We start from the raw sequence: 21,828 nt of genomic DNA, 5'->3' as shown, positions 1-21,828 counted from the left end.
GGCAGGCGGACTCTCAACCACTGCGCCACCAGGGAAGCCCTGGAGTGCATTTTTGATAGAAGCCAAATGGGAACACAGAGGCAGAAGTGACCCCTACATAGGGAACTGCTCGCACTGGGACTGCCTATGTCTTGGAGAGGGAGAAGGAGCTCAAAGAACAGGTTTCTCTTGTGTCCCAATCCCCATCCCAAAAAAGATTTTCAGAGAGAAGCCCGTGTGGGTGACTGAGAACAGCTGGGCTGCTGCTGGGGAGTAGCAGAGGCCTGAGACCAGGAGTCTAGGGCTCCAGCCAGGTCTCAGCTTGACTTGCTGCATCACCCAGGGAAGGCTCCTTTTCTCTCTCCCTCAGAGAGGACCACCTCTCCCACCTCTGCCCTGAGCCTGTGTGAGAGCTCCCACTGGAGCCTTCTCTGAGTCTAGCCCAGGCAGAAGGCAAGCCTGCCACCTGGTGGCCCTCTGTGGAATAGCTCTGGGCTTGGACTCTCGCGGGACTGACAGCTGGAGACGAGACCGCTAAGGAGGCCCAAGCACTCTCTGCGCCCTCTTTGCCAAGGGCATGTCCCTCTTAGCTTGCGGAGCTTCCAAGGCCATTTGGGGTAGAAGTGAATGAGAGGTGCTTCCCCACTGGTTCTTGGTTTCTCTATGGGCCAGGGGACCTTGGACCTTCTGTAAAACGTAAGTATCAATTTCACAGACATTGTAGATATAAAAATATTGTAAGGACTAAATGAGTTAATGAGCGAGAGGGTTTAGCACAGTGCCTGGCACAGAGTAACTGGCCAGCAGCTCTTGTGATTAATTTAAATGTGGCTTCCCTGTGGCCGGTGCCCTGGAGAAGCGGGAAGGGAGGGGGAGGAGGGGAGGGTGGAGGGGGGTACAGTAATGCTAACTGGGCCGGCAATTCTGAGCACTTTACTTATATTAACTCATTTCACCCTCAGACGACCCCAAGGTGGCTACTATTATTTATCCTCATTTTCCGTTTTCACGAATCAGTGAGGAATCCTGAGTATAACTTCAGCAACTTGCCCAGAGTCCTGCAAAAGCAGATGGTGGAGCCTGGATTCACACCAGGGCTCCCTCGGCCTCCACTCCACACTGCCTCTCCCATGGCTGGGGGTTCAGAGCCTGGGCTTGGTCTTCACGTGACACAGGTTTGCATCCTGGCTCCACCACACACTTGCCACATAGCACCTGAACTCCAGTTCCCTCATCTGTTCACAGGATCCTCCTGAAGTACTGAGCAGAGCCTGACACATGGGGAGTGCTCTTATTTCCGGTAGAGAGCAACCTTGTCTGCTGGCTTTCCCCTGCCCAGCTCCTCTTCTCCAGGCCACACTGACAGCTTTCAGCCCCAGCCCAGCCTGGTTCACTCTGTGGCAGCTCAGTACCCATCTAGGTGGGAGAAGGGGGCAGAGCCTGGCCTGCTTGGGAAGTGATGGAAGGGGGGCCCTGACATCCTGTCACTTAGCTGGTGGGTGGACAATGGGCTGAGACCCCCAACACCCACCTGATCCTGTTCTTCTGTCCGCTCCCACTACCGAGGCTGAGAAGCCATGGCCACATTACAGCTGGGGCCCAGGGACACTGATCTGTCCCAGGAGATGTGGGCAAAAATCTGCTAAGAGGACTCGGAGAAAGGTGTCATCTTCCTGATGAAGGCGACAGGCATGCTGGCATCCTTCCTCCTCCTCCTTGCCACCAGTGTGCATGTGCTGCCTGAAGGAGGGCAGTCACCTTGCAACGACCACAGGTGAAAAGGCCAAGAGAAGTACAGACACGCCTGCTCTACACCACTGGACCGCTTGCATGTGGGACAAGTATGTGCCCGTCACTTGCAGTGAAAGCACTCCCGATACACCGAGGACAGTCATGCTCACCTGGGCGTGTTTGAAGATGTGCATGATGAAGATGGTCAGGCCCAGGCCGAAGATGTAGGCTGCAAAGCTGGTGTAGAAGTAGGTGTGGGTGTTCTTCTTCAAGCTTCAGTGATGGTGTGGGGAGAGAGGAGGGTGAGACTGAGGCACTGCAGAGCAACAGTGAGGAGGGGGGGAGCTGGGGAAGACCCTGGAGGCTGTGTGGGGTGGCTGAGAGCTCTGGGCCGGGGGCTTGGAGGTGAGCATGCACTCTGATTCTGCCCCAGCTAAGTGTCTTTGGACCAGTCACTTTCCTTCTGTCAGTCTCAGTTTACTCATCTGCAAAATGGGAAAACCACGAGCCATCTCCCTAGTGGTTGCTGAATGTCAAGTGCTATAACCTAGAACAGTGGCTAGGAAGCTCAGGCCAGCAGAAAAATCACCTGGACAGCATGTTAAAAAATAGAGCTGTATGGGAGTTCCCTGGTGGCCTAGCGGTTAGGATTCTGGGCTTTCAATGCCGTGGCCGGGTTCAATCCCTGGTCGGGGAACTGAGATTCCACAAGCCACGCAGCATGGCCAAAAAACAAAACAAAAGAAACACCCAGAGTTCTAGGTCCAATTTCCAGGGAGTTGGATCTAATAGGTCTGGGGCTCTGCATTTTTTTTTTAATTTTGTAATAACTTTATTTATTTTTGGCTTTTTTTTTAAATTGAAGTATAGTTGATTTATAATATCATATATAATATATGATATGATATATATATCGTATTATATATATAATACGTATTATTATTATATGTATAATATACGATATAATAATATAATTACTTTCAGGTGGAAAGCACGGTGATTCAGATATATATATAAATATATATATATATATATATATATATATATATATATTCTTCTTCAGATTCTCTTCCCTTACAGGTTATTACAAAATATTAAGTATAGTTCCCTGTGCTATACAGTAGGTCCTTGTTGGTTTGGGGCTCTGCATTCTGAATCTGATACAGGTGGATCATGCTCTGAGGAACACTGATACAGAAACTGAACACTGATACAGAAACTGCACAGCAAAGTTCTTCTAAGCGCAGTGGAGCTAATAGCTCAGTAACCTCAGTAATACTGAATGGATGCTGATTACATGGATAGAATGCCAGTGGCTTTCTGGGCGATTCACCCAAGATCAGCTTCAGAAGAGCTGACCCGTGCAACCTGGCACTGCCATCACTTGATGCCCTTTCACAATGGCAGCTCAGGACCTTTGCCTGTGTCCAGCAACATCTGTGGAATGAATGAGTACTTCTGATGCCCTTCCCTCCTTACCCTGGCGGCTTCTGAGCCTGGAGCTGCAAGTACACTGAGACCTGTCCTGTTGTGCAGCCTGGAGGGTAACGGATTCCCTTTGGGAATGTCACGCAGATTCTGGAACCACCTCGGAAGGACTTGCTTATCCTGCAAGTCCAGGCCAGGAATGAGCTCCTTCCTCCAAAGGTGCTGCCAGCTGAATCTGTATCTCTAGCAAATGGCCGGGAGACTCTCGTGGGTTGCTCTTTGTATTACCTCTGAACATCTAGGGGCAGAGCAGCTGGCACAGCTGTGCTTCTACTTACAGACTGGCCAGGTCCCTTCCAAAGGCTCCACAGTGGTACTACCCAAATAACCCAGATCTACGTCAGTGAGCAAAAGTTGAAGTTTCACATGCAACTTGGATTTCCACGCACTGGCACTGAGCTTCTCACGACCACTTGCAACACTATTGCTGTTTTGGCAACTACTGGGCACAAGGAGATTAAGAAAAGTTCATAAACCACCTCAAAATTAAGTGCACACACAGCAAGCCCTCCACTGGGAAGGCTGAGCACCACCTACTGGTGGCGGGCCCAGATGACCAGGTGCATTAACTCGGTGTGACCTTTTCTGAGTTTTAAGGGGTGGCTCAACTTGGCCCCCTTCCCTTGCCCTTGTGCTTTCTACAACGGACTGAAAATGTCTGAGTAAGGAGAGGGCGTGGAACAGCTAGAGCAGCTGGAACACGGTGACCTGACCCCGGCTGATAAAGAGCGATAATGATGATGACGGTGCCTGCAGCTGGACTTCCCTGGGAGCCGCTGAGGTCAGCCTGTGCTCAGCACTCCCTCCACATCTTCTCGGTCAGCCCCGGGCAGGAGCTCCTGTTTACTACTAACTTAAGGATGAGAAACCTTCCCTCAGAAAGGTCAGTTCACTTGCCAAGAACACACGGTAAGAAAGCTCTATGGGTACCACCAGGACCCTCTGGGTTTAAATCTCACTCTGTGATTCATACCTCCCCCACCCTCTCCAGGCTCTTTGAACACTTAGAACCTCAAGATGCAAAACGCAGATAAAATTGGAATTGCCCTGGCTGCTGTGGGGGTGGAAGTTGTGGTCCCAAGTTCTCTGTGGTCCCCAGAGAACCTCCCTGCCCAGGGGAGGCCCCTCACTTGTGGAACCTGAGCATTAGGGTGCCTAAGCGGCTTACCTGATGTCAAAACGCAGCAGCAAGGCGATGAAGATTCCTGTGGGGAGAAAGCCAGGTTAGACAGTGGTAGAGGAGGAGCAGGGTAGTCAGCTAATATGCAACTGGGTCCCCACTTGTTCTCAGCCACGGAGCAATCAACAGGGGCCAAGGGTGTGGCTGACGCTGCGAACTGCCAGCAGAAATCCCGTTCCTCTACCTTCAGGCCACCTGGAACAATGAGACGGGCCCAGGATTTTGCTTTGGTCTGGGACCACGCTGACCTGGCACCTCAGAGCACCACAGTGTGGCACACTGGGCCCACCCTCCCAAACATTTATAGGGTGCCTGAGCACTAGGCACTATACGCAGTACAGGGGGAAGCAAAACCACTGCTCTCAAGAGCCCAGCCGAGGGGGCAGGGCATGCTGACCGAACATTAACAAAAATCAGTGTAAATAAGTGGAAAAGAAGAAGTAAAGCTGTCACTGTTTGCAGATGACATGAGACTATACATAGAGAATTCTAAAGATGCTACCAGAAAACTACTAATCAATGAATTTGCTAAAGTAGCAGGATATAAAATTAATTCACAGAAATCTCTTGCATTCCTATACACTAATGATGAAAAATCTGCAAGAAAAATTAAGGAAACACTCCCATTTACCATTGCAACAAAAAGAATAAAATACCTAGGAATAAACCTACCTAAGGAGACAAAAGACTTGTATGCAGAAAACTATAAGACACTGAGGAAAGAAATTAAAGATGATACAAACAGATGGAGAGATATACAATGTTCTTGGATTGGAAGAATCAACATTGTGAAAATGACTATACTACCCAAAGCAATCTACAGAGTCAGTGCAATCCCTATCAAACTACCAATGGCATTTTTCACAGAACTATAACAAAAATTTTCACAATTTGTATGGAAAACACAGAAGACCCCAAACAGCCAAAGCAACCTTGAGAAAGAAAAATGGAGCTGGAGGAATCAGGCCCCTGGACTTCAAACTATACTACAAAGCTACAGTAATCAAGACAGTATGGTACTGGCACAAAAACAGAAATATAGATCAATGGAACAGGATAGAAAGCCCAGAGATAAACCCATGCACATATGGTCACCTTACCTTTGATAAAGGAGGCAAGAATATACAATGGAGAAAAGACAGCCTCTTCAATAAGTGGTGCTGGGAAAACTGGACAGCTACATGTAAAAGAATGAAATCAGAACACTCCCTAACACCATACACAAAAATAAACTCAAAATGGATTAAAGACCTAAACGTAAGACCAGACACTACAAAACTCTTAGAGGAAAACACAGGCAGAACACTCTATGACGTAAATCACAGCAAGATCCTTTTTGACCCACCTCCTAGAAAATGGAAATAAAAGCAAAAATAAAAAAATGGGACCTAATGAAACTTAAAAGCTTTTGCACAGCAAAGGAAAACATAAACAAGATGAAAAGACAACCCTCAGAATGGCAGAAAATATTTGCAAACCAAGCAACTGACAAAGGATTCTCTAAAATTTACAAGTAGCTCATGCAGCTCAATATCAAAAAAAACAAACAACCCAATCCAAAAATGGCCAGAAGACCTAAACAGACATTTCTCCAAAGAAGACATACAGATTGCCAACAAACACATGAAAGGATGCTCAACATCACTAATCACCAGAGAAATGTAAATCAAAACTACAATGAGGCATCACCTCGCACCAGTCGGAATGGCCATCATCAAAAAATCTACAAACAATAAATGCTGGAGAGGGTGTGGAGAAAAGGTAACCCTCTTGCACTGTCGGTGGGAATGTAAATTGATACAGCCACTATGGAGAACAGTATGGAGGTTCCTTAAAAAACTAAAAACAGGGCTTCCCTGGTGGCGCAGTGGTCGACAGTCCGCCTGCCGATGCAGGGGACACGGATTTGTGTCCTGGTTCGGGAAGATCCCACATGCCGCGGAGCAGCTGCGCCCGTGAGCCATGGCTGCTGAGCCTGCGCGTCGGGAGCCTGTTGCTCCGCAACGGGAGAGGCCACAACAGTGAGAGGCCCGCATACTGCAAAAAACAAAACCAAAACCAAAACCAAAAAACCCCCCAAAACCAAAAAAACTAAAAACAGAACTACCATATGACCCAACAATCCCACAACTGAGCATATACCCTAAGAAAACCATAATTCAAAAAGAGTCATGTACCACAATGTTCACTGCAGCTCTATTTACAATAGCCAGGACATGGAAGCAACCTAAGCGTCCATCGACAGATGAATGGATAAAGATGTGGCACATATATACGATGGAATATTACTCAGCCATAAAAAGAAACGAAATTGAGTTATTTATAGTGAGGTGGATGGACCCAGAGTCTGTCATACAGAGTGAAGTAAGTCAGAAAGAGAAAAACAAATACCATATGCTAACACATATATACATGGAATCTAAAAAAAAAAAAAAAAAGACTCTGAAGAACGCAGGGGCAGGACAGGAATAAAGACGTAGACGTAGAGAATGGACTTGAGGACCCGGGGAGGGGAAGGGTAAGCTGGGACGAAGTGGGAGTGTCATGGACATATATACACTACCAAATGTAAAACAGGTACTAGTGGGAAGCAGCCGCATAACACAGGGAGATCAGCTCAGTGCTTTGTGACCACCTAGAGGTGTGGGATAGGGAGGGTGGGAGGGAGATGCAAAAGAGAGGAGATATGGGGACATATGTATATGTATAGCAGATTCACTTTGTTATACAACAGAAACTTACACACCATTGTAAAGCAATTATACTCCAATAAAGATGTTAAAAAATAAAATCAATGTAAGACTGCCTGTGAAAGGGTGCTTCCTGTGTCATGGGAAGGTCTATCAGGGGATGAGACCCAGGCTGCGGGGAGGTGGGGAGGAAGGAGGGCTTCTTTGAGGAAGTGACACTTGCCAGGGAGAGGGAACAGCGTGTGCAAAGAGGAAAGAGGGCTCAGGAGGTGTGGCAGGGCTCAAGGAGTCAGTAAGGCTGCAGCCCAGAGCAGGAGATGCTGGGGATGGACCAACCATGCAATGCAGGGCTCCATGGGTACGAGGAGTGGAAGTCAGGGGACACACCGGAAAAATTCTAAGTGGGAGAATAACCTAAATAGATTTTGAGAAAAACCTCCATGGCAGTTGCTTGGCTGCAGGGAGAAAGAGCAGGAGCAAGCAGCCCACCGGAGGCTCTGCAGGAGCTGAGGCAAGGACGGTGAACTCTGTCCACCCACTGCACTATCTGCACTTCAGAACCAAGCCCAGTCACGCTGGAAACCTGAGTCCCTGAGACACAGCCAGCCAGTCCGGCCTCTGCATGTTGCACACACGTCCATCTGTGTGTCTGTCTCCCTGACTTATCTTGGGGCTCAGACAGAGCAGGGCTGAGCCTCATTCAGTTGACAGCAGGTTCTCAGTAGCCAAAACATTCTGTGCTCATCAGAAGCACTGACTGGCAACATGTGATTAATTTCAAAGAGGAAAATGAGTTAGTCCCCACTGAGGACTGTGAGTAGGGAGCTGGTGGGTGGTGAGAACAGACAAATGCTGCCGTTCTGGAAAAAAAACTGGGAACCCAGTGGCCCCTGGCAGCTGAATTCTACAACTGTTCTTCAACTAATCCATGGGCCAGAGCTCCCAAGAGCTTTTACTCATAATCATGCAACTCATCCTCAAAGCAACAGCCCACAACCCATTCTTCCCTCAAGATCATCCCCGAGGCTCTGTGAGGGTGCAATAACTCACACTGATTGTGACTGCTGAAAAGACTCAGAGACACAGGAATATGGGGACATGCAGAGATGTCCCATGCAGGCCTCAAGCCCAGAACCACCCAACAAGGACAATGGGGAAGTCTGCAGGTGCCTGTGACAGACCCTCCCCCGCAGGGCGAGACGAATGCTTTATGGGACTCAGTTTCTTCAGTCCCTCCTCCCAGCACCACAAGCTATGGGAACACCTGGCTTCAAGACCATGGCCCCACGGCCTTAGGCAAGTCTCTTTGAACCTCAGTTTCCTCATCAGTAACATGGAAATACCCTCTACCTCATCGGGCTGCTAGAAGTAGCAAAGATAACATATTAGAAAACACCCAGCATAGTGCTTGGCCAACAACAGGTGCTTGACAAATGATAGTTCTGGGACTATCTTATTGTTATTACTGTCATAAAAGCAGTTCTGATAATATAACATTTTTTGCAGTCAGAGAGACCTGGTCTGAGTCTTGGCCCTTTTGCTTCCTAGTGTGTGAATTTACCTTAAGTCCCTTCATTTCTGAGCCTCAGTTTCCTCACTGGCACAAGAGAGAAAGCCTTTGCTTCACCATCATACGTATCACAAAAGGAAGGTATCACAACACAGTGCCTGTACCATCCCAGCTTACTAGCAGAATTGCTATTATGTCCTACACTGGAAAATAAAGTGGCTTTTAATTCGTTCCAAACTTTCTTCTTTTAAGCAAGCACCAGGGGTGCTTCTAACCCTCTGACTCTGAGCCTCTGGGATTAGGGGAGTAAGAATGCTCTTTGGATGTTCCGTGCCCGTCACCAGGCCTGGATCTCGCAGACACACAGAATCCAAGCCTCAGCCATTTCAGCTGCCCTCAGAGAGGGAGCTCAGCTTTGCCCCCAGGTAGCTCGGGCTGCAGGCCGCCAGGGATGTATGTCCAGGCTCAGACCTCCACACAGGGCACCTGTCCCTGTGTCCACAGGTACGCTGACTACCACCCACACACGGATAATGGGCTCAAAGGCCAGCTTGTGCAGTCGAGCAGGTGCGTGCCACCCATCCCTCCGCTAACGCTGCAGACAAAGGAGCCCACAGCCATGGTGCCCCGTGTCCACACACAGTGCACGTTCTCCCTGAAGCCCCCCCAGCACTGGGGAGACGAGGACCTGTGGCAGTTCTAGCACATTTGTGTCACCTGAAAACATTGGGAAGGGGTGTGTACACATGCAAGTGTGTGAGGGGATCAGATTCCTTCAACACTGCCACAGAAGGTGCTTGTTTAGAGTGTATTGCAGTTTGTCATATACCTTTATTTCTGTAGTTCCTGAGTAATGTTTGCTCACCCAGTCAGAAGCTCCATGAGGGGCAGTCTTGCTCACCCTGTCCCTCCAGTGTGCAGCCCATGGCCTGGCCCAGGACCGGCACTCCACAATGTGTGCTGAGGTAGACCCCTTCACCAGACCCCTGGGCAGGGGGCGGGGGTATCTCCCAGCCTAATGCTTTCTCCTTCCCTCTCCTGGTGGGTAAGGCTGTGTTTCACAGGACTCCTCCTTCTCCAGGGAAGCCCCCTCCACCCTTTGCACTGTGGCCCCCACCTCAGCGTGGTCACCTGGAATGACGATGTCTCCGAGTCCCAGCATGGCAAAATTGTCCGCTTCCAGGCCCTTCTCCAGCAGATCCTGGGGAAACACCACTGCAGGGGGAGGCAGGGATGCGAGGAGGTGGTGAGAGCCCAGCTCACTCTGACTCCTAGCCCTCCACCTCTGGTGTATGGAACTCACACACTTGCATTTCTGGGTGGGGGGATGGGAATGGGGAGCTGAGAGGATGCCGAAGGGCTGAAGGGCAATGTCTCCATCTGGACTCACAGCTGGTTAGAGCAGGGAAGAATCTAGGATCATCTAGGCTAAAGGTTTAATGCCTTTATTCAGCTGTAACTCACATGTCATACAATTTCAATGCCCTTGTATAGCCAGAACTCTGGTTAAATGGGAATGACCCTAAAGCCTAGTATATAAAAGATGAAACAGCCCACACAGTGCTGGCATCTAATAGGCTATGCATCTCACTGCAGCTGGGGTGTGGGCAGACCCTTGTTCTGAAGCAGGGAGAGCTTGGGCTACAGGCTGTTTCTGTATCTGCTGAGGGTGAAGAGGTCACATACCTATAAATTCCTTGCTAGAGCTCCTTACTCAGAAATCCTACTGGCCAGCTTGTTTGGATAAATACAGATTGAGAGAAATGCCTCCCTGTATGTCCAGTTATGGCAAGGGGCAGCTGTAGCTGGATTTCATCCATAGGGGCCTGGAGCAGAGAGCAGTTATGTATGGGCTTCAGGGTCAGACTGTGTGGGTCTGAATCCTGGCTCTGCTGTGTGACTGCACAGTTTACTTAACTGCTCTGGGTCTTGGTTGTCTCACCTATAAAATGGGTATAACAGCTGAACTGACCCCACAGGACTGTGGTGAGGATTAGGTGATTTGCACACATTGTTAACGTCACGCCTTCTTTACTAACCCAGTCCTGCTTTTGTGTGTGGCCGCCCTCCCAGGGGATGAATCAAGTGTGGCATAAGGCTAAGACAATCAGGACAACCTGGTCCCCAAATTCCTGACTTCCCTGGCAGCTAGGAGTGGTCACGTGACCCAGCTCTGGCCACTGGTATGTAAGCAGAGGTAAGCTGGGGGTTCTGGGCAAGCTTGTGCTTCCCTAATGAATTGCAGAGGCCGTTCCTTGCTTGCTTCTTCCTGCCCTGAATGCACAATCAAGTGATTTACAGCTCTCCTCATCTGATCCTCCCAAACCTGGTACCATTCAATTCTGAGTGGCAGGTGTGGAAACCAGGGCCCAGGGAGGTGAAGCCTCTTCCCTCAGGCCACGCAGCCAGCGAATGTCACATCTGGGATTCAAGTCCAGGCCTCCTGACTTCAGCATCTGTCCACTTAACCACTCTGTTAGACTGCCTCTGAGCTCTACTCCTAGCAGTGGAGGGCAACGGACTTTCTCCCCAAGCCAGAAAACCAAATTTCAAGCACCAGAAACCAGAGGTGACTGTCATTTCCCTGCTCAGAGTCTTCCAAGGGCTCATCCACTGCCTGCTGGGCAGTGTCCAGGCTCCTTGACATGCCATCCTTGGCTTCCCCATATCCGGCCTCTTTTCTGCTGCTCCCCTAAACTCAGCCACATTCCCTCCCCGATTCTCTGCTCCCTCCGTGCATTTTCCTAATTGTAGCCCTTGGCTGAAGCTGTACTCTCTCTTTCAAATGCCCCTACTGCCCCTGCATGCTTGGTAAACACATATTCATCCTTCGTGACCCAGGAGAGCTTTCCTGACACCCTGGCTGGCTTCATCCATCACAGCACGTAGGGCACAGCTGCTCTTCTTTCTGGCTTGCCCAGCATCTGTTCTCTTGCTCTGAAGAACTGCCCTCACCGTACACCCTTGGTTCTGGGAGGCTGCTGATTCAAATACTCTGCCCTCCGGCACTGGAGAGGGCAGTGACCCTGGCCTTTCCACCACTCCCGGCTGGAACGCTGAGCTCACGGGCCAGGCTGGCCTCCATGGGTTCGTCCGAGCCAAAGCTGGGAGAAACTTGTTCTCCTCTAGGGTCGCTAAGCTGCGACTGCGGCAGCTAGGAACAACGAGTGGCCACCAGCCTCTCTCCAGCTCACAGAGAGGACCTGTGTGCATCAGGGGAGAGTCAGACCGTGAGGACAGTCATTTCTTCACTCTTGGGGCTGACCCCACCCCATCGGCCCGCTGCCCAAGCAGCACTCCTTGTGGAGCTGTGACGTCTTCCTGACAGGATCCCCCTGCTCCCTTCCATCATGTCTGACTGATTCCGCTCCTCCTCTTTGGGTCTTGTGATGCCAGGAGGTGATTCCTGATTAGTCTAAGGCTTAAACTCCAAGCTCATCATGCTTTTCCCATCCCCCTTGATGATGAATGACAGAATTGGGCCTGTGACCCAATTCTGGCCAGTGAAATATGAGAGAGGCTACAGGGGGGATGGGGGAAAAACACCCCTCTCTGATGAAAGAGAGACATAAAGTTCCCCCCTTCTGCCCCTGAACATGTTGAGAATGGTGGGGTGGAGGGCTGAGGTGACCTTGGCTCTTGGCAACGCCACTGAGGGTCAGAAACCCAACTCTAGATGCTCTGCCACTGGGCTTGCTGCAGTGTGAAGTAACAACATTTCCACTTTTTTTTTTTTTTTTTGCCACGCAGCACGGCATGCAGGATCTTAGTTCCCTGACCAGGGATTGAACCCGCTCCCCCTGCAGTGGAAGGGCGGAGTCTTAACCACTGGACCGCCAAGGAAGTCTCCACGTTCTTTACAGATGCTTGGAGGTGGGCTTTCTAATATTTATAACAATGGATACACTGAAGAACAGAATCAGGGCAGTGTGAGAGGCGTGGGGCAGACAGCACCTGAGATTTATGTGCCAAAGGGATCCAGGGAGAGGGCTCCAGGTCTTGGCGTGGGGGATATCCTCCTCTGGAGGCCCCTGCCTGCCCTGCACAGGCTGTGTCAGACACCCCTCTCTGTGCTCACCCCCATTCCACACAGCGTCCCACAGAGCCATGCACTGTGACCAGACGGCTGGAGGCCAGGGCCTGGGAGGAGGATGGCTGTGCAAGAACACAGTGGATGAATCAAAGGGGAGAAGGAAACCAGGCTGGAGACACAGGGGAGCTTGGAGAAGGAAGAGCTAAGGGAGGGTATGGACCAAAACAGGGACCACGAGGGGATGGGCCACCAGGGTGGGGGCAGACGGGCTCCCCATGGTGGGGTGGTCACTTACATTTTATTGGTGCCTCAAAGGACTTGGCCACTGTCACCATCACATTGGTACCAAATACCTAGGAGGAGGAGAGAGGAGTCTGGAGGGAGGTGAGGGCTGGGTGGGAAGGAATGGTTGTGCTTGGGCTTCTCAACGTGCTGCTGCCTGGGACGGGCGGGAAAGGGGCAGGGAGCCAGGAAGGGCTCCAGCGCAGATGTGAAGTTGAGATGAGGTGGCCACCGACACTGGCCATGTGGACACTTCACGGGGTTCCTTGTTCTAGGTAGCAACGAGGGGCAATTCCAAGGAGTTGGTAAAGGGCCTCTGATGCCCCCGGCCAGGCATCCTATGTTAGTTCAGGGGTCTGCCCCTCCCAAGAGAGAAAGTCCTCCAGCACCACGTACTTAAGGGGAAAAGAGGCTGCCTGAGGCCACGGAAAGGGTGCCTGAGTCAGGCTGCCCTCGATCCCTCAGCGGGGCCCCTCAGAGTGAGTGTGGCAGGTCTCTTAGCCCAGGGCTGGCACGCAGCCTACGTCCTCACAGTCGGTACCTTGCTCACCAGCGTCCACTCATCTGCTTTAACCACACTTGCCTCAACGTCTGAGCCTCAGCTCACTTGCCGGAGAGACACAGGATAAGCAATACCCCTGCTGGGGCCACCATGAGGAAGAGAGGGCGGCTGGAAAGCCCTGGGCATAGGGTGGGCTCTCAGCAAGTGAGGACTCTGCTCTCTCATCCATTCCACAGCTGAGGGCACTGGGCCCAGAAAGGACGTGCTCTGGGGTCTTACTTCCAGGTCAGGGCAGCTTCCCTCTATCAGACAACCGCTGCTTGGGCCAGAGACAGGGGAGGAGGCGGCGAGGGGGCCCGGTAGCCAGACATCCTTTGCGTCCCTGCCCAACTCACCCAGAAGACATCGTAGATGAAGAGCCCGCCCAGCAGGATGCAGCCAGTGCTGACGTTGTTCAGGTGCAGGAGCTCCACCCCATTAAGGGAGAAGGCCAGGCCGAAGAGGTTGTTGGCAATCCAGTGCTGGGGAAAGATGTGAGTGAGTCCAGCTCTCCTGCCCCCAACCTGCCCCTCAGGCGCTTCCCCCAACACTGCCCTGGGCCCTGGCTACGTACCTTCCTCAGCAGGTACCAGACACCAACGATGCTGCTCAGGCCCAGGCACACCAGGTCCTTGGTGTCAAACTCATAGTTGATGATCTCTGGGCAGAGAGGCCGGGTAAGTCCACTCCCCGGGGCGGGGCTGCCCCTCCCACCTGTCAGCCCCTGGACGGAGGAGGGCATGGCTGTGGGCTCTGTCAGAGATCCACAGGTCGGGGGTGCTCACTGGAGCCCCCCCACCCAGCCCCTCCAATTTCCTAGAGGAGGGAATGGAGGCCCAGAGAGCACACAGGCCTGACACAGGGTCAGTGGGAGATGGCTCATGGTGCTGGAAGCACGGGCTCTGTGCTTGTAGCTGGGCGGCCTCGGGGGAGGCAGTTCCCTCTCTGAGCTTCAGTTTCCTCATCTGTAAAAAGGGGATCACAGCACCTCCCTGATAGGACTGCTGTGGGGAGCAAGTGAGACGGCCCTTACCCAGCGCTCAGCATGGAGCCTGCACACAGTGGGTGCTCAATCAATGCTGCCTGCACCGAGCCCAAGGCTTTTGCAAGGTCCCAGTTCATTCAGGAATCTTTCCACTGTGCCACCAAAGGAATCAAGAAGCTTGCTGGCAGCGCTGTGTCAACAGCACAGGAGGAGGAAGGTAAGAGAGGGAGGCCTGGAGAAGCAGCAGGCAGGAGGACCCCAGGGTGCTCTGGTGGGGAGCCTGTGGCAGACGTCCTGATGTTAGACCTCTTCTCCACCACCTCCAAGTGTCCTACTGAGGAAGCTCAGAGAGGCGGTGGAGCTTGCCCAGGGTCACAGAGCACAGCATTTCCTTTCAGATTCCAGAATGTAGCAGACTGCCGGTTGGCCCCAGTTGTTGTTCACTCCTTTGTGCTAACAATACCCTGATGATTTTCCCCTGGACACAAGGCCAACTAGCTCTCGGCCACATTTTCCAGCTTCCCTTTAGCTAAATGGGCCCGTGATACAGTTGTCTCTCCTTCCTCCGGGAGGGCCCGTGGAGCAATGGTGCGCTCTTCTGGATCCGCGGGCCCCCGAGTGCGGCAGAGCACAAGACAGGTGAAAAAACTCAACAGTCACTGACTGGGTACAGATGCCTAGAAATGCACAAAGGAATCCTGCTCTCCAGGGACGAGGCAGAACATGCTAGGCACATTCACAAGTGCGACATTCGCAAGCTCAGACTTTGACACGAGAGAAATACCTTCCATCTGGCCGAGCCGTTGATAATCCTGTCACAGCAGTAGAACCCACAACCTAACTAACCCACGTGACCCAGGCTTTCCCCAATTCCCTGCAGTTTTCATTTTTTCGAAAGCCACGGAACTCCCCTTTCAAATCGTAGGTGGGGAATAATCACACTAAAAACTGACATGATCAGAACAGCCACGAGAGCCAACTGTTTACTGTTCACTGTGAGCCGGGCAGTGTGCTGAATGCCTTCTACTCATCACTTACTCATAGTCCTAACAACATGCCTATAAGGGAGGTACTAGATTATGATGTTCACTTTACAGATGAAAAAACCCCAACCAAACCACTCAAGGCTCAGAGAGGTACTGGTGTGCACCCAGCGGCAGAGCTGGGATGTGATCCCAGAGCCCACCTTTCCCATCACTCGCTGTACCGGGGAGTCCCAGTATTGGAGAGACAAAGGCGGGGGTGGGGGAAGACACCCAAAGCAGGGGAAAGTGGGCAGCACTCACCTTCCTTGTTCTCCCCAGAGCCCTGGGTGAAGAGCAGCTGGTACTGTCGATTTGGGAAGTTGGCTGGAAAAAACTTATTCATGAAGGGGCTGGAAGGAAAGACAAAGCAGGTTGGCAAACAGAGCCCCCATGGGCAACAGTCACTGACGCCCTCCCCAGGCATCTGTTTACAAGCTGTTATCTCCCAACAGCCTCACAGCTGCCCTGAGAGGTAGGTGTTATTGTGCCCATTGTACAGATGTGGAAACAGGCCCTCAGAGGGCAAGTGACTGCCCAGGTCACATAGGAAGTCAATATCTGAGCTGAGACCTGAACGTAGGTCTCTGGACTCCTAGAGCTTCCATACTGCCTCCTAGTTATCACCCAAGAAACACAAAGCAGAGGCAGACTTTCACATAAAACAGTTTTTAGGCGAGCAATAGATTCCAAAGTCCAGTTTATGTACCATCTGTATCAGAGCCCCTTGTCAAGAATGCATATTCTGGCTCAAGCCTGAGTAGGGCAAGTCCTCATTCTTGAAGGAGACCCACTGAGTCTAGGCAGATGGCAGAGCTGAAATGAGGTGCCAACCAGTAGCCTGGGGTGAGATCTGACTCCTTAGAGGGTGAGCATGCCTGGGCCCCATACTGCTTAGGATGCTGGAAGGCTAGCAGCCGAGAGGGGCTCATTAACCTCAGATGGTCCTAGATAAGCCACTTTCTCCTTGCCGGCTCCCCTGCAGCCAGAGGCAGCTGACCTGGCCTGGTCCAGAGTAAAGCAGAGGATGCGCCAACCGTGGCCAGGCCCACAGAGGGAAAGAAGATCTGCAGCCCTCTCTCCTGGGCTGGAGGTAGAGAGGTAGATGGGTGAGGAGGCATGAATTTTTTTTTTTAAATAAATTCATTCATTTATTTATTTTTGGCTGTGTTGGTCTTTGTTGCTGCGCGTGGGCTTTTTCTTTAGTTGAGACAAGTGGGGGCTACTCTTCATTGCGGTGCGTGGGCTTCTCATTGCGGTGGCTTCTCTTGTTGCGGAGCATGGACTCTAGGCGTGCAGGCTTCAGTAGTTGTGGCACACAGGCTCAGTAGTTGTGGCTCGTGGGCTCTGGAGCGCAGGCTCAGTAGTTGTGGTGCACGGGCTTAGCTGCTCTGCGGCATGTGGGATCTTTCAGGACCAGGGCTCAAACCCGTGTCCCCTGCATTGGCAGGTGGACTCTTAACCACTGCGCCACCAGGGAAGTCCCATGAATTCTGCTTTTGACTCTAGGAACGGAAAGATAAACCCCTTGTCCCAATTCCTCAGAAGCCTCTTGTTTATTCCCAAAGCCATTCAGATGTGTTCAATGTGGCAACTCAAAGCTGCAGCATTCCTTTGCATTTTGAGGCTATTAGAGACTTTCCATTAAAATGTCCATCCAGGGCTTCCCTGGTGGCACAGTGGTTGAGTCTGCCTGCTGATGCAGGGGACACGGGTTTGTGCCCCGGTCCGGGAAGATCCCACATGCCGCGGAGCGGCTAGGCCTGTGAGCCATGGCCGCTGAGCCTGCGCGTCCAGAGCCTGTGCTCCACAACGGGAGAGGCCACAACAGTGAGAGGCCCGCATACTGCAAAAAAAAAAAAAAAAAAAAAAAAGTCCATCCAATCACTCTTTCAAAGGTAGCCTGTTGAACTATTTTAAAGTTTTTGAAACCCCATAAAAATCTAGCACACTCCTCTCTCTCTCTAGCAGTTAGCAGACCCAGAGGCAGCCGGAGTTGACTATAAAGTACACTATTCTGGTGATTTGTTTTAACTATTTCCTTTAATTTTCAGTTTCCCAGAACACTTAGCTATGTTGACATGAGGCAATTCCTTCTAGGTGATCCCTTAAATAGTATATAAACTATGCCAACACAGATAAAGCATAAACAGTATAATGTGAATTATTGTTACCTGCACCTCTTACTTCAATAATAAGCATGGTGTCAGCTTTGTAATCCAAATAAAAGGAATTAAATATGGGGAAAAAAAAGAATGCATATTCCTGGACTCCCTTCCAGACCTATTAAGTCAGATGACCTGATGGACACCCCACTCCATGACCTGTCAGGCCTGGGATTTTTACGAACTCAGCCGGACTTGATGAGCTAGATGAATCACAGCCCCTTGGGTGGGAGCAACCTCACGTTCACTCCTTCCGTGAGGCCTCTGTTGCTCACGATGGGCTTGGCCCTGTCTCTGGAAGCATTCTCTCTGATTACTCAGCATGGTCCACTTCCTGCCCAGGCAGGGAGCAGAGACTTTCTTTTCTGGATCACCTTCAGAGAAGGAACAGAAAACTACGGGCTTCTGCTCAGCCTGGTGCGGCAGCATCGTGGAGTGGACACAAGCTTGGGGGGCCCAGCCCCGACACGTGCTCTGCCATGTGAGGCCCTGGGCGAGCCACTTTAGTGGCTCAGTCTCCTTGGTTATATGTGGGGATAATACCACCTGACTCAAAGGGTTGCTGTGAAGGTAGGAGAGAAGGTGGGGAGAAGTTTAGCCCAGCACTGGATCCTCAACAGGGGTCATAAGAACTGTGAGTGCCCATCATCGCTGGCACTTGTCCAGAGCCTGAGCTCGAAAGCAGCTGGCAACACCAGAACAGACCGACAACGACTGATGGGGTAGGCAAATCCAGAATGGTGCTCCCAGCTGTAGGAAAATGGACCCAGGCCGAGTGGTACCGAGGGCACAGTGGTAAAGGCAGGGAAAAGGGAGCTGTCCAAGACCCTGGGGCTTGGAGGAAGACACTATGGATTAAGAACCACCTCTGGGCCTCAGTTTCCCCACTTGTCCAACAGCCAATCCCTCCCAGTCTGCAGGGCTGTGGCGTGAATGATGAGGGCTTCGTGATTCTGTGGAGACATGGTCAACACAAGGATGCAATTGGGAGTGGGTTTCTACAAATGGGCTCTGAGCAGGTGGGAGGCGGCAGCTGGGATGGACGAGGCTGGAAGGTACTTTCAGCTCAGTTTGCTGAATCACTTTTAGGGAGTTTGAAGCCAGAGGGTGTGTGCAGAGGCAGAGAGAAGGCCTGAGGCGCTAAGCCCTTCACTCCAGCCTGGCATCTGCCTTAGGAGCTCAACCAGCAGAATGCAGTGGTTAAGAGTATGGACTCTGGAGCCAGGCTTCCTGGGTTCAACGCCTGGCCCTGCCACTGAGCTGTGTGACCTTGGCAAAGTTACTTAACTGTTCTGTGCAACTGTTTCCTCGTTTGGAACACTATAACAATATCTTTCTCATAGGGATATTAAGAGGATTATACGAATGCTTGGCACCCTGTAAGCTTAACTGCAGCTTCAACTCCAAGTAGGAAGTCTGTAGACTGATGTCTTTGTTATCTCGAGAAAAGAGGGGCTGCTGGGTAACACATGGTAAGAGTCAAGCAATCTGGCCGGTGTGAGCCTGCCTTGAGGGCAGGAGTCCCGACTTATCACCTTCGCTACACTCAGGCCAGGCTTGGGGCCTGGGAGGCAGCTAGTAAATGCTTGCGGGACGCCTCTGAATGCGGGCTTTTGTAGCAGGCAGAGACTCCTTCCGGCCCTCGATGGCTCACGCCAAGCCTAAAGGCCGCTGCTTCCTGCTGGGAAATCACATCCTGGTGCCCTCCTCCCCTGGGGGTGAAGGCAAGGGTCAGTGAAACAGGTGATGTGGCCTCGCCCCCCTGGGGTGGCAGAACCTTTTCGTCTCGTCTAAAGGTCATCTGGGTGGGATATGAACTCAAGAGGTGATAAAAATAAGCTGTGGTTCCCTTGGCAGGAAGGGTATTGGCATGGGCTTGAGTCTTGGTGACCGTACAAGGTGAAGGCAGGCTGTGAGCCCTCGCCTTCCTCCAAAACCTCAAGCTGTGCTATCTTTGCAGGGAGGCTTGAGGCGGCCGCGGGAAGTGGAAGGAATCCCACGAGCGTCTCTGCCTGGGCTACGCAGCTCCGGGCTCAGCTTCTACAGCCTCTCAGCAGGCCTCTCCTCCGCCAGTCCTCGGGAGACCACAGGCCCACCAGAGAGGGTGCCCAGGCCCCCGTCTTTAAGTTCCCTCTCCCCCTCACTTTTGCCAGACCGGAAAGAATACCTGGCCGTGGAGTTAGACAGACCTGGGCTCAAAACTTCACTCTGCTCCTAGTAACTATGAAGCTCTCTGAGCCTCAGTTTTCCTGTCTTGAATCTCCAGACCTTGTTTGGATCCTGAGGCAGGTCTGAGTTGGTGGATACATATAAACAATTCATCAAAATCCTAACAACACTGTAGACCTCTCTGAGAAAATATTTAAGAAAATTCAATTTGACTGAAGAAAAGTCAATTTAATTCTTAGATCAACTACCTAAATAGCATGATTAAACTATGCCCTTCCCCTTTTCTACTAAAATTATTTTCATCTGATTCAGTTCTTTTCCATGTACATTTTACAGTAATGAGTTCTTTCATCCCAGCTCTTAGCCCGTATCAATTTTTTTCAGAGGACAGCTCGGACCCTGAATGGTGAGTACCCTTTATGCCCATGGCCACCCATTATTTTCATAAGGTCTAATCTTCCCAGGTCAAACTGTGTGCTCTAAATCTTATCAAGAAAATGATTCTTCTGTTAATTTTTAGTCACTAACAAATTTTACCATGTGCAGTTTTAGTTGCTTTGGTTCTATTTTCTTTGATAATTTCTAACAGTAAAAATTATGAATTGGTTAAAAGATAGACAACTGTTTCTTGGCTAATCCACGGGAAATTTGGGACATTGTTCCTCAGTTACTATTCTAAAAGGGAAAAAAAGGTCTCTGGTGTCAAAATGACACAGGCTCAAAATACCCTGCTCGTACTGATCGTAGGATTGTTGAGATAAAGTGAAATAATCAATTCCTCAGCACATGGCTGAACAAAATATACTGGGTTCTTGCACTCTGAGGTGGTGGCTGGGCTGTGGGGAGGACTGGGCTCTTAAGGCTCTTGTAGATGCTGGGGGGTGGGGGGAGATGGGCTAGAATTGGGGGGGGGGATCCAAACCAGCATGGGAAGTGACTGCTCCCACACCGGTCCACCAGGAAAGGACAGGTCTGTCCCTTGAGGAAGGGTGACTGGGTCCTGCCACTATCTTGCTGGGTCCTGGTCAGTCAGGCTCTCTGGGTTTCCACCCTAAAAGGATGGCGGGGCTGGCGGGAGTGGGGGCGCTAGAACAAGGCCTTGTGGGTGAAGGTAGGTGTAGTTGGAGACAACACTGAACTCAGTCCCAGCTGTGTGAATTCGGGCCAGCCGCTCACTCTCAGTGCGCTTGGCACTTGCTCTGGGCAGGTCACAGACATGCTCACTTGATCCTTCCCACGCCCCTACGAGGAGGTACTCGCAGCATCTCCATTTTATAGGTGAAGAAACTGATGCTAGGAAAGCTTGAGTAACTTGCACAAATAACAGAGCCTTGGTTCCAGGGCCATGTGCCTTTTGAGCCTATGCTCCTGACTTCCAGGGTCCTGCTTAGAGGAACGAGGCTAAACTCCCCCTGGCTCTGCACGCTTCCGCAAGGATCCTGCTCTTTCTCTCTGACTGTTCTGGGAGATCCCGCCTGCACTGTCAACGTGCACAGGCCTTCCAGCTCCTGGCCTGGCACCTCCCTCCTACACCCTCTTCCGGGTTTCCTACCCTTCGGAGTTGAGTCCAAGTTGTGTTCCTGCCTTCTGGAAACTTTTCCTGGTCTGCTGACCACCTCTGTGGTTCTCAGCCCGAGGCTGTACCTCCTCAAGAGACCAGATGGAAATAGACTGGGATGCTTTTGTAGTCACAGTGAGGGGGTGTGCTGGGGGCGCAACTCCCATTTGGTAAGCAGCCCCACCCGAGGACCAGGGGCTTAGACCCTTCATCTCCACTGAACTGACACAACATGCGGCAGTCTGAGCAGTGAAAAGAGGATGGGCTCTGGGGCCACAGAAACTTAGGTTTGAATCTTGGCTCTGCTGCTTATCAGCTGTGTTGTCCTAGCAAATTTCTTAACCTCTCTGAGCTTCAGTTTCTGAATGTAACAGATAATAATAATAATAACAACGGCTAACATTTATTGAACACACTGAGTGCCAGATACTGTGCTAAAAGCTTTCCACATGACCCATAAGGAAGGTACTATCAGTTTTCTTCACGTTCAGGTGA

At 51.2% G+C, this 21,828-nt stretch overlaps 1 protein-coding gene across 4 annotated transcripts in view; it reads right to left on the bottom strand.

Annotated features, from left to right (window-relative positions):
* HM13 (histocompatibility minor 13) overlaps positions 1 to 21,828 on the bottom strand; it is a 41,304-nt gene that overhangs the window by 6,072 nt on the left and 13,404 nt on the right. For all 4 annotated transcript variants that reach the window (XR_004034039.2, XM_060284438.1, XM_030830977.2 and 1 more), the window contains exons 4-10: positions 15,706 to 15,794; positions 14,009 to 14,094; positions 13,791 to 13,916; positions 12,907 to 12,964; positions 9,710 to 9,793; positions 4,367 to 4,403; positions 1,881 to 1,983 (exon numbers count right to left, since the gene is read on the bottom strand). Coding sequence is in view for 3 of the 4 variants with exons in the window: in XM_060284438.1 (XP_060140421.1) it covers positions 1,881 to 1,983; positions 4,367 to 4,403; positions 9,710 to 9,793; positions 12,907 to 12,964; positions 13,791 to 13,916; positions 14,009 to 14,094; positions 15,706 to 15,794 (583 nt within the window). In the remaining variant the exon portion in view is untranslated. The remainder of the gene's footprint in view (positions 1 to 1,880; positions 1,984 to 4,366; positions 4,404 to 9,709; positions 9,794 to 12,906; positions 12,965 to 13,790; positions 13,917 to 14,008; positions 14,095 to 15,705; positions 15,795 to 21,828) is intronic.

This window comes from Globicephala melas, chromosome 15 (assembly GCF_963455315.2).
Source record: "Globicephala melas chromosome 15, mGloMel1.2, whole genome shotgun sequence".
Taxonomy (NCBI): Eukaryota; Metazoa; Chordata; class Mammalia; order Artiodactyla; family Delphinidae; genus Globicephala; species Globicephala melas.
Note: the sequence above shows the minus strand (reverse complement) of the source record. Positions and strands in the feature narration are given on the sequence as shown.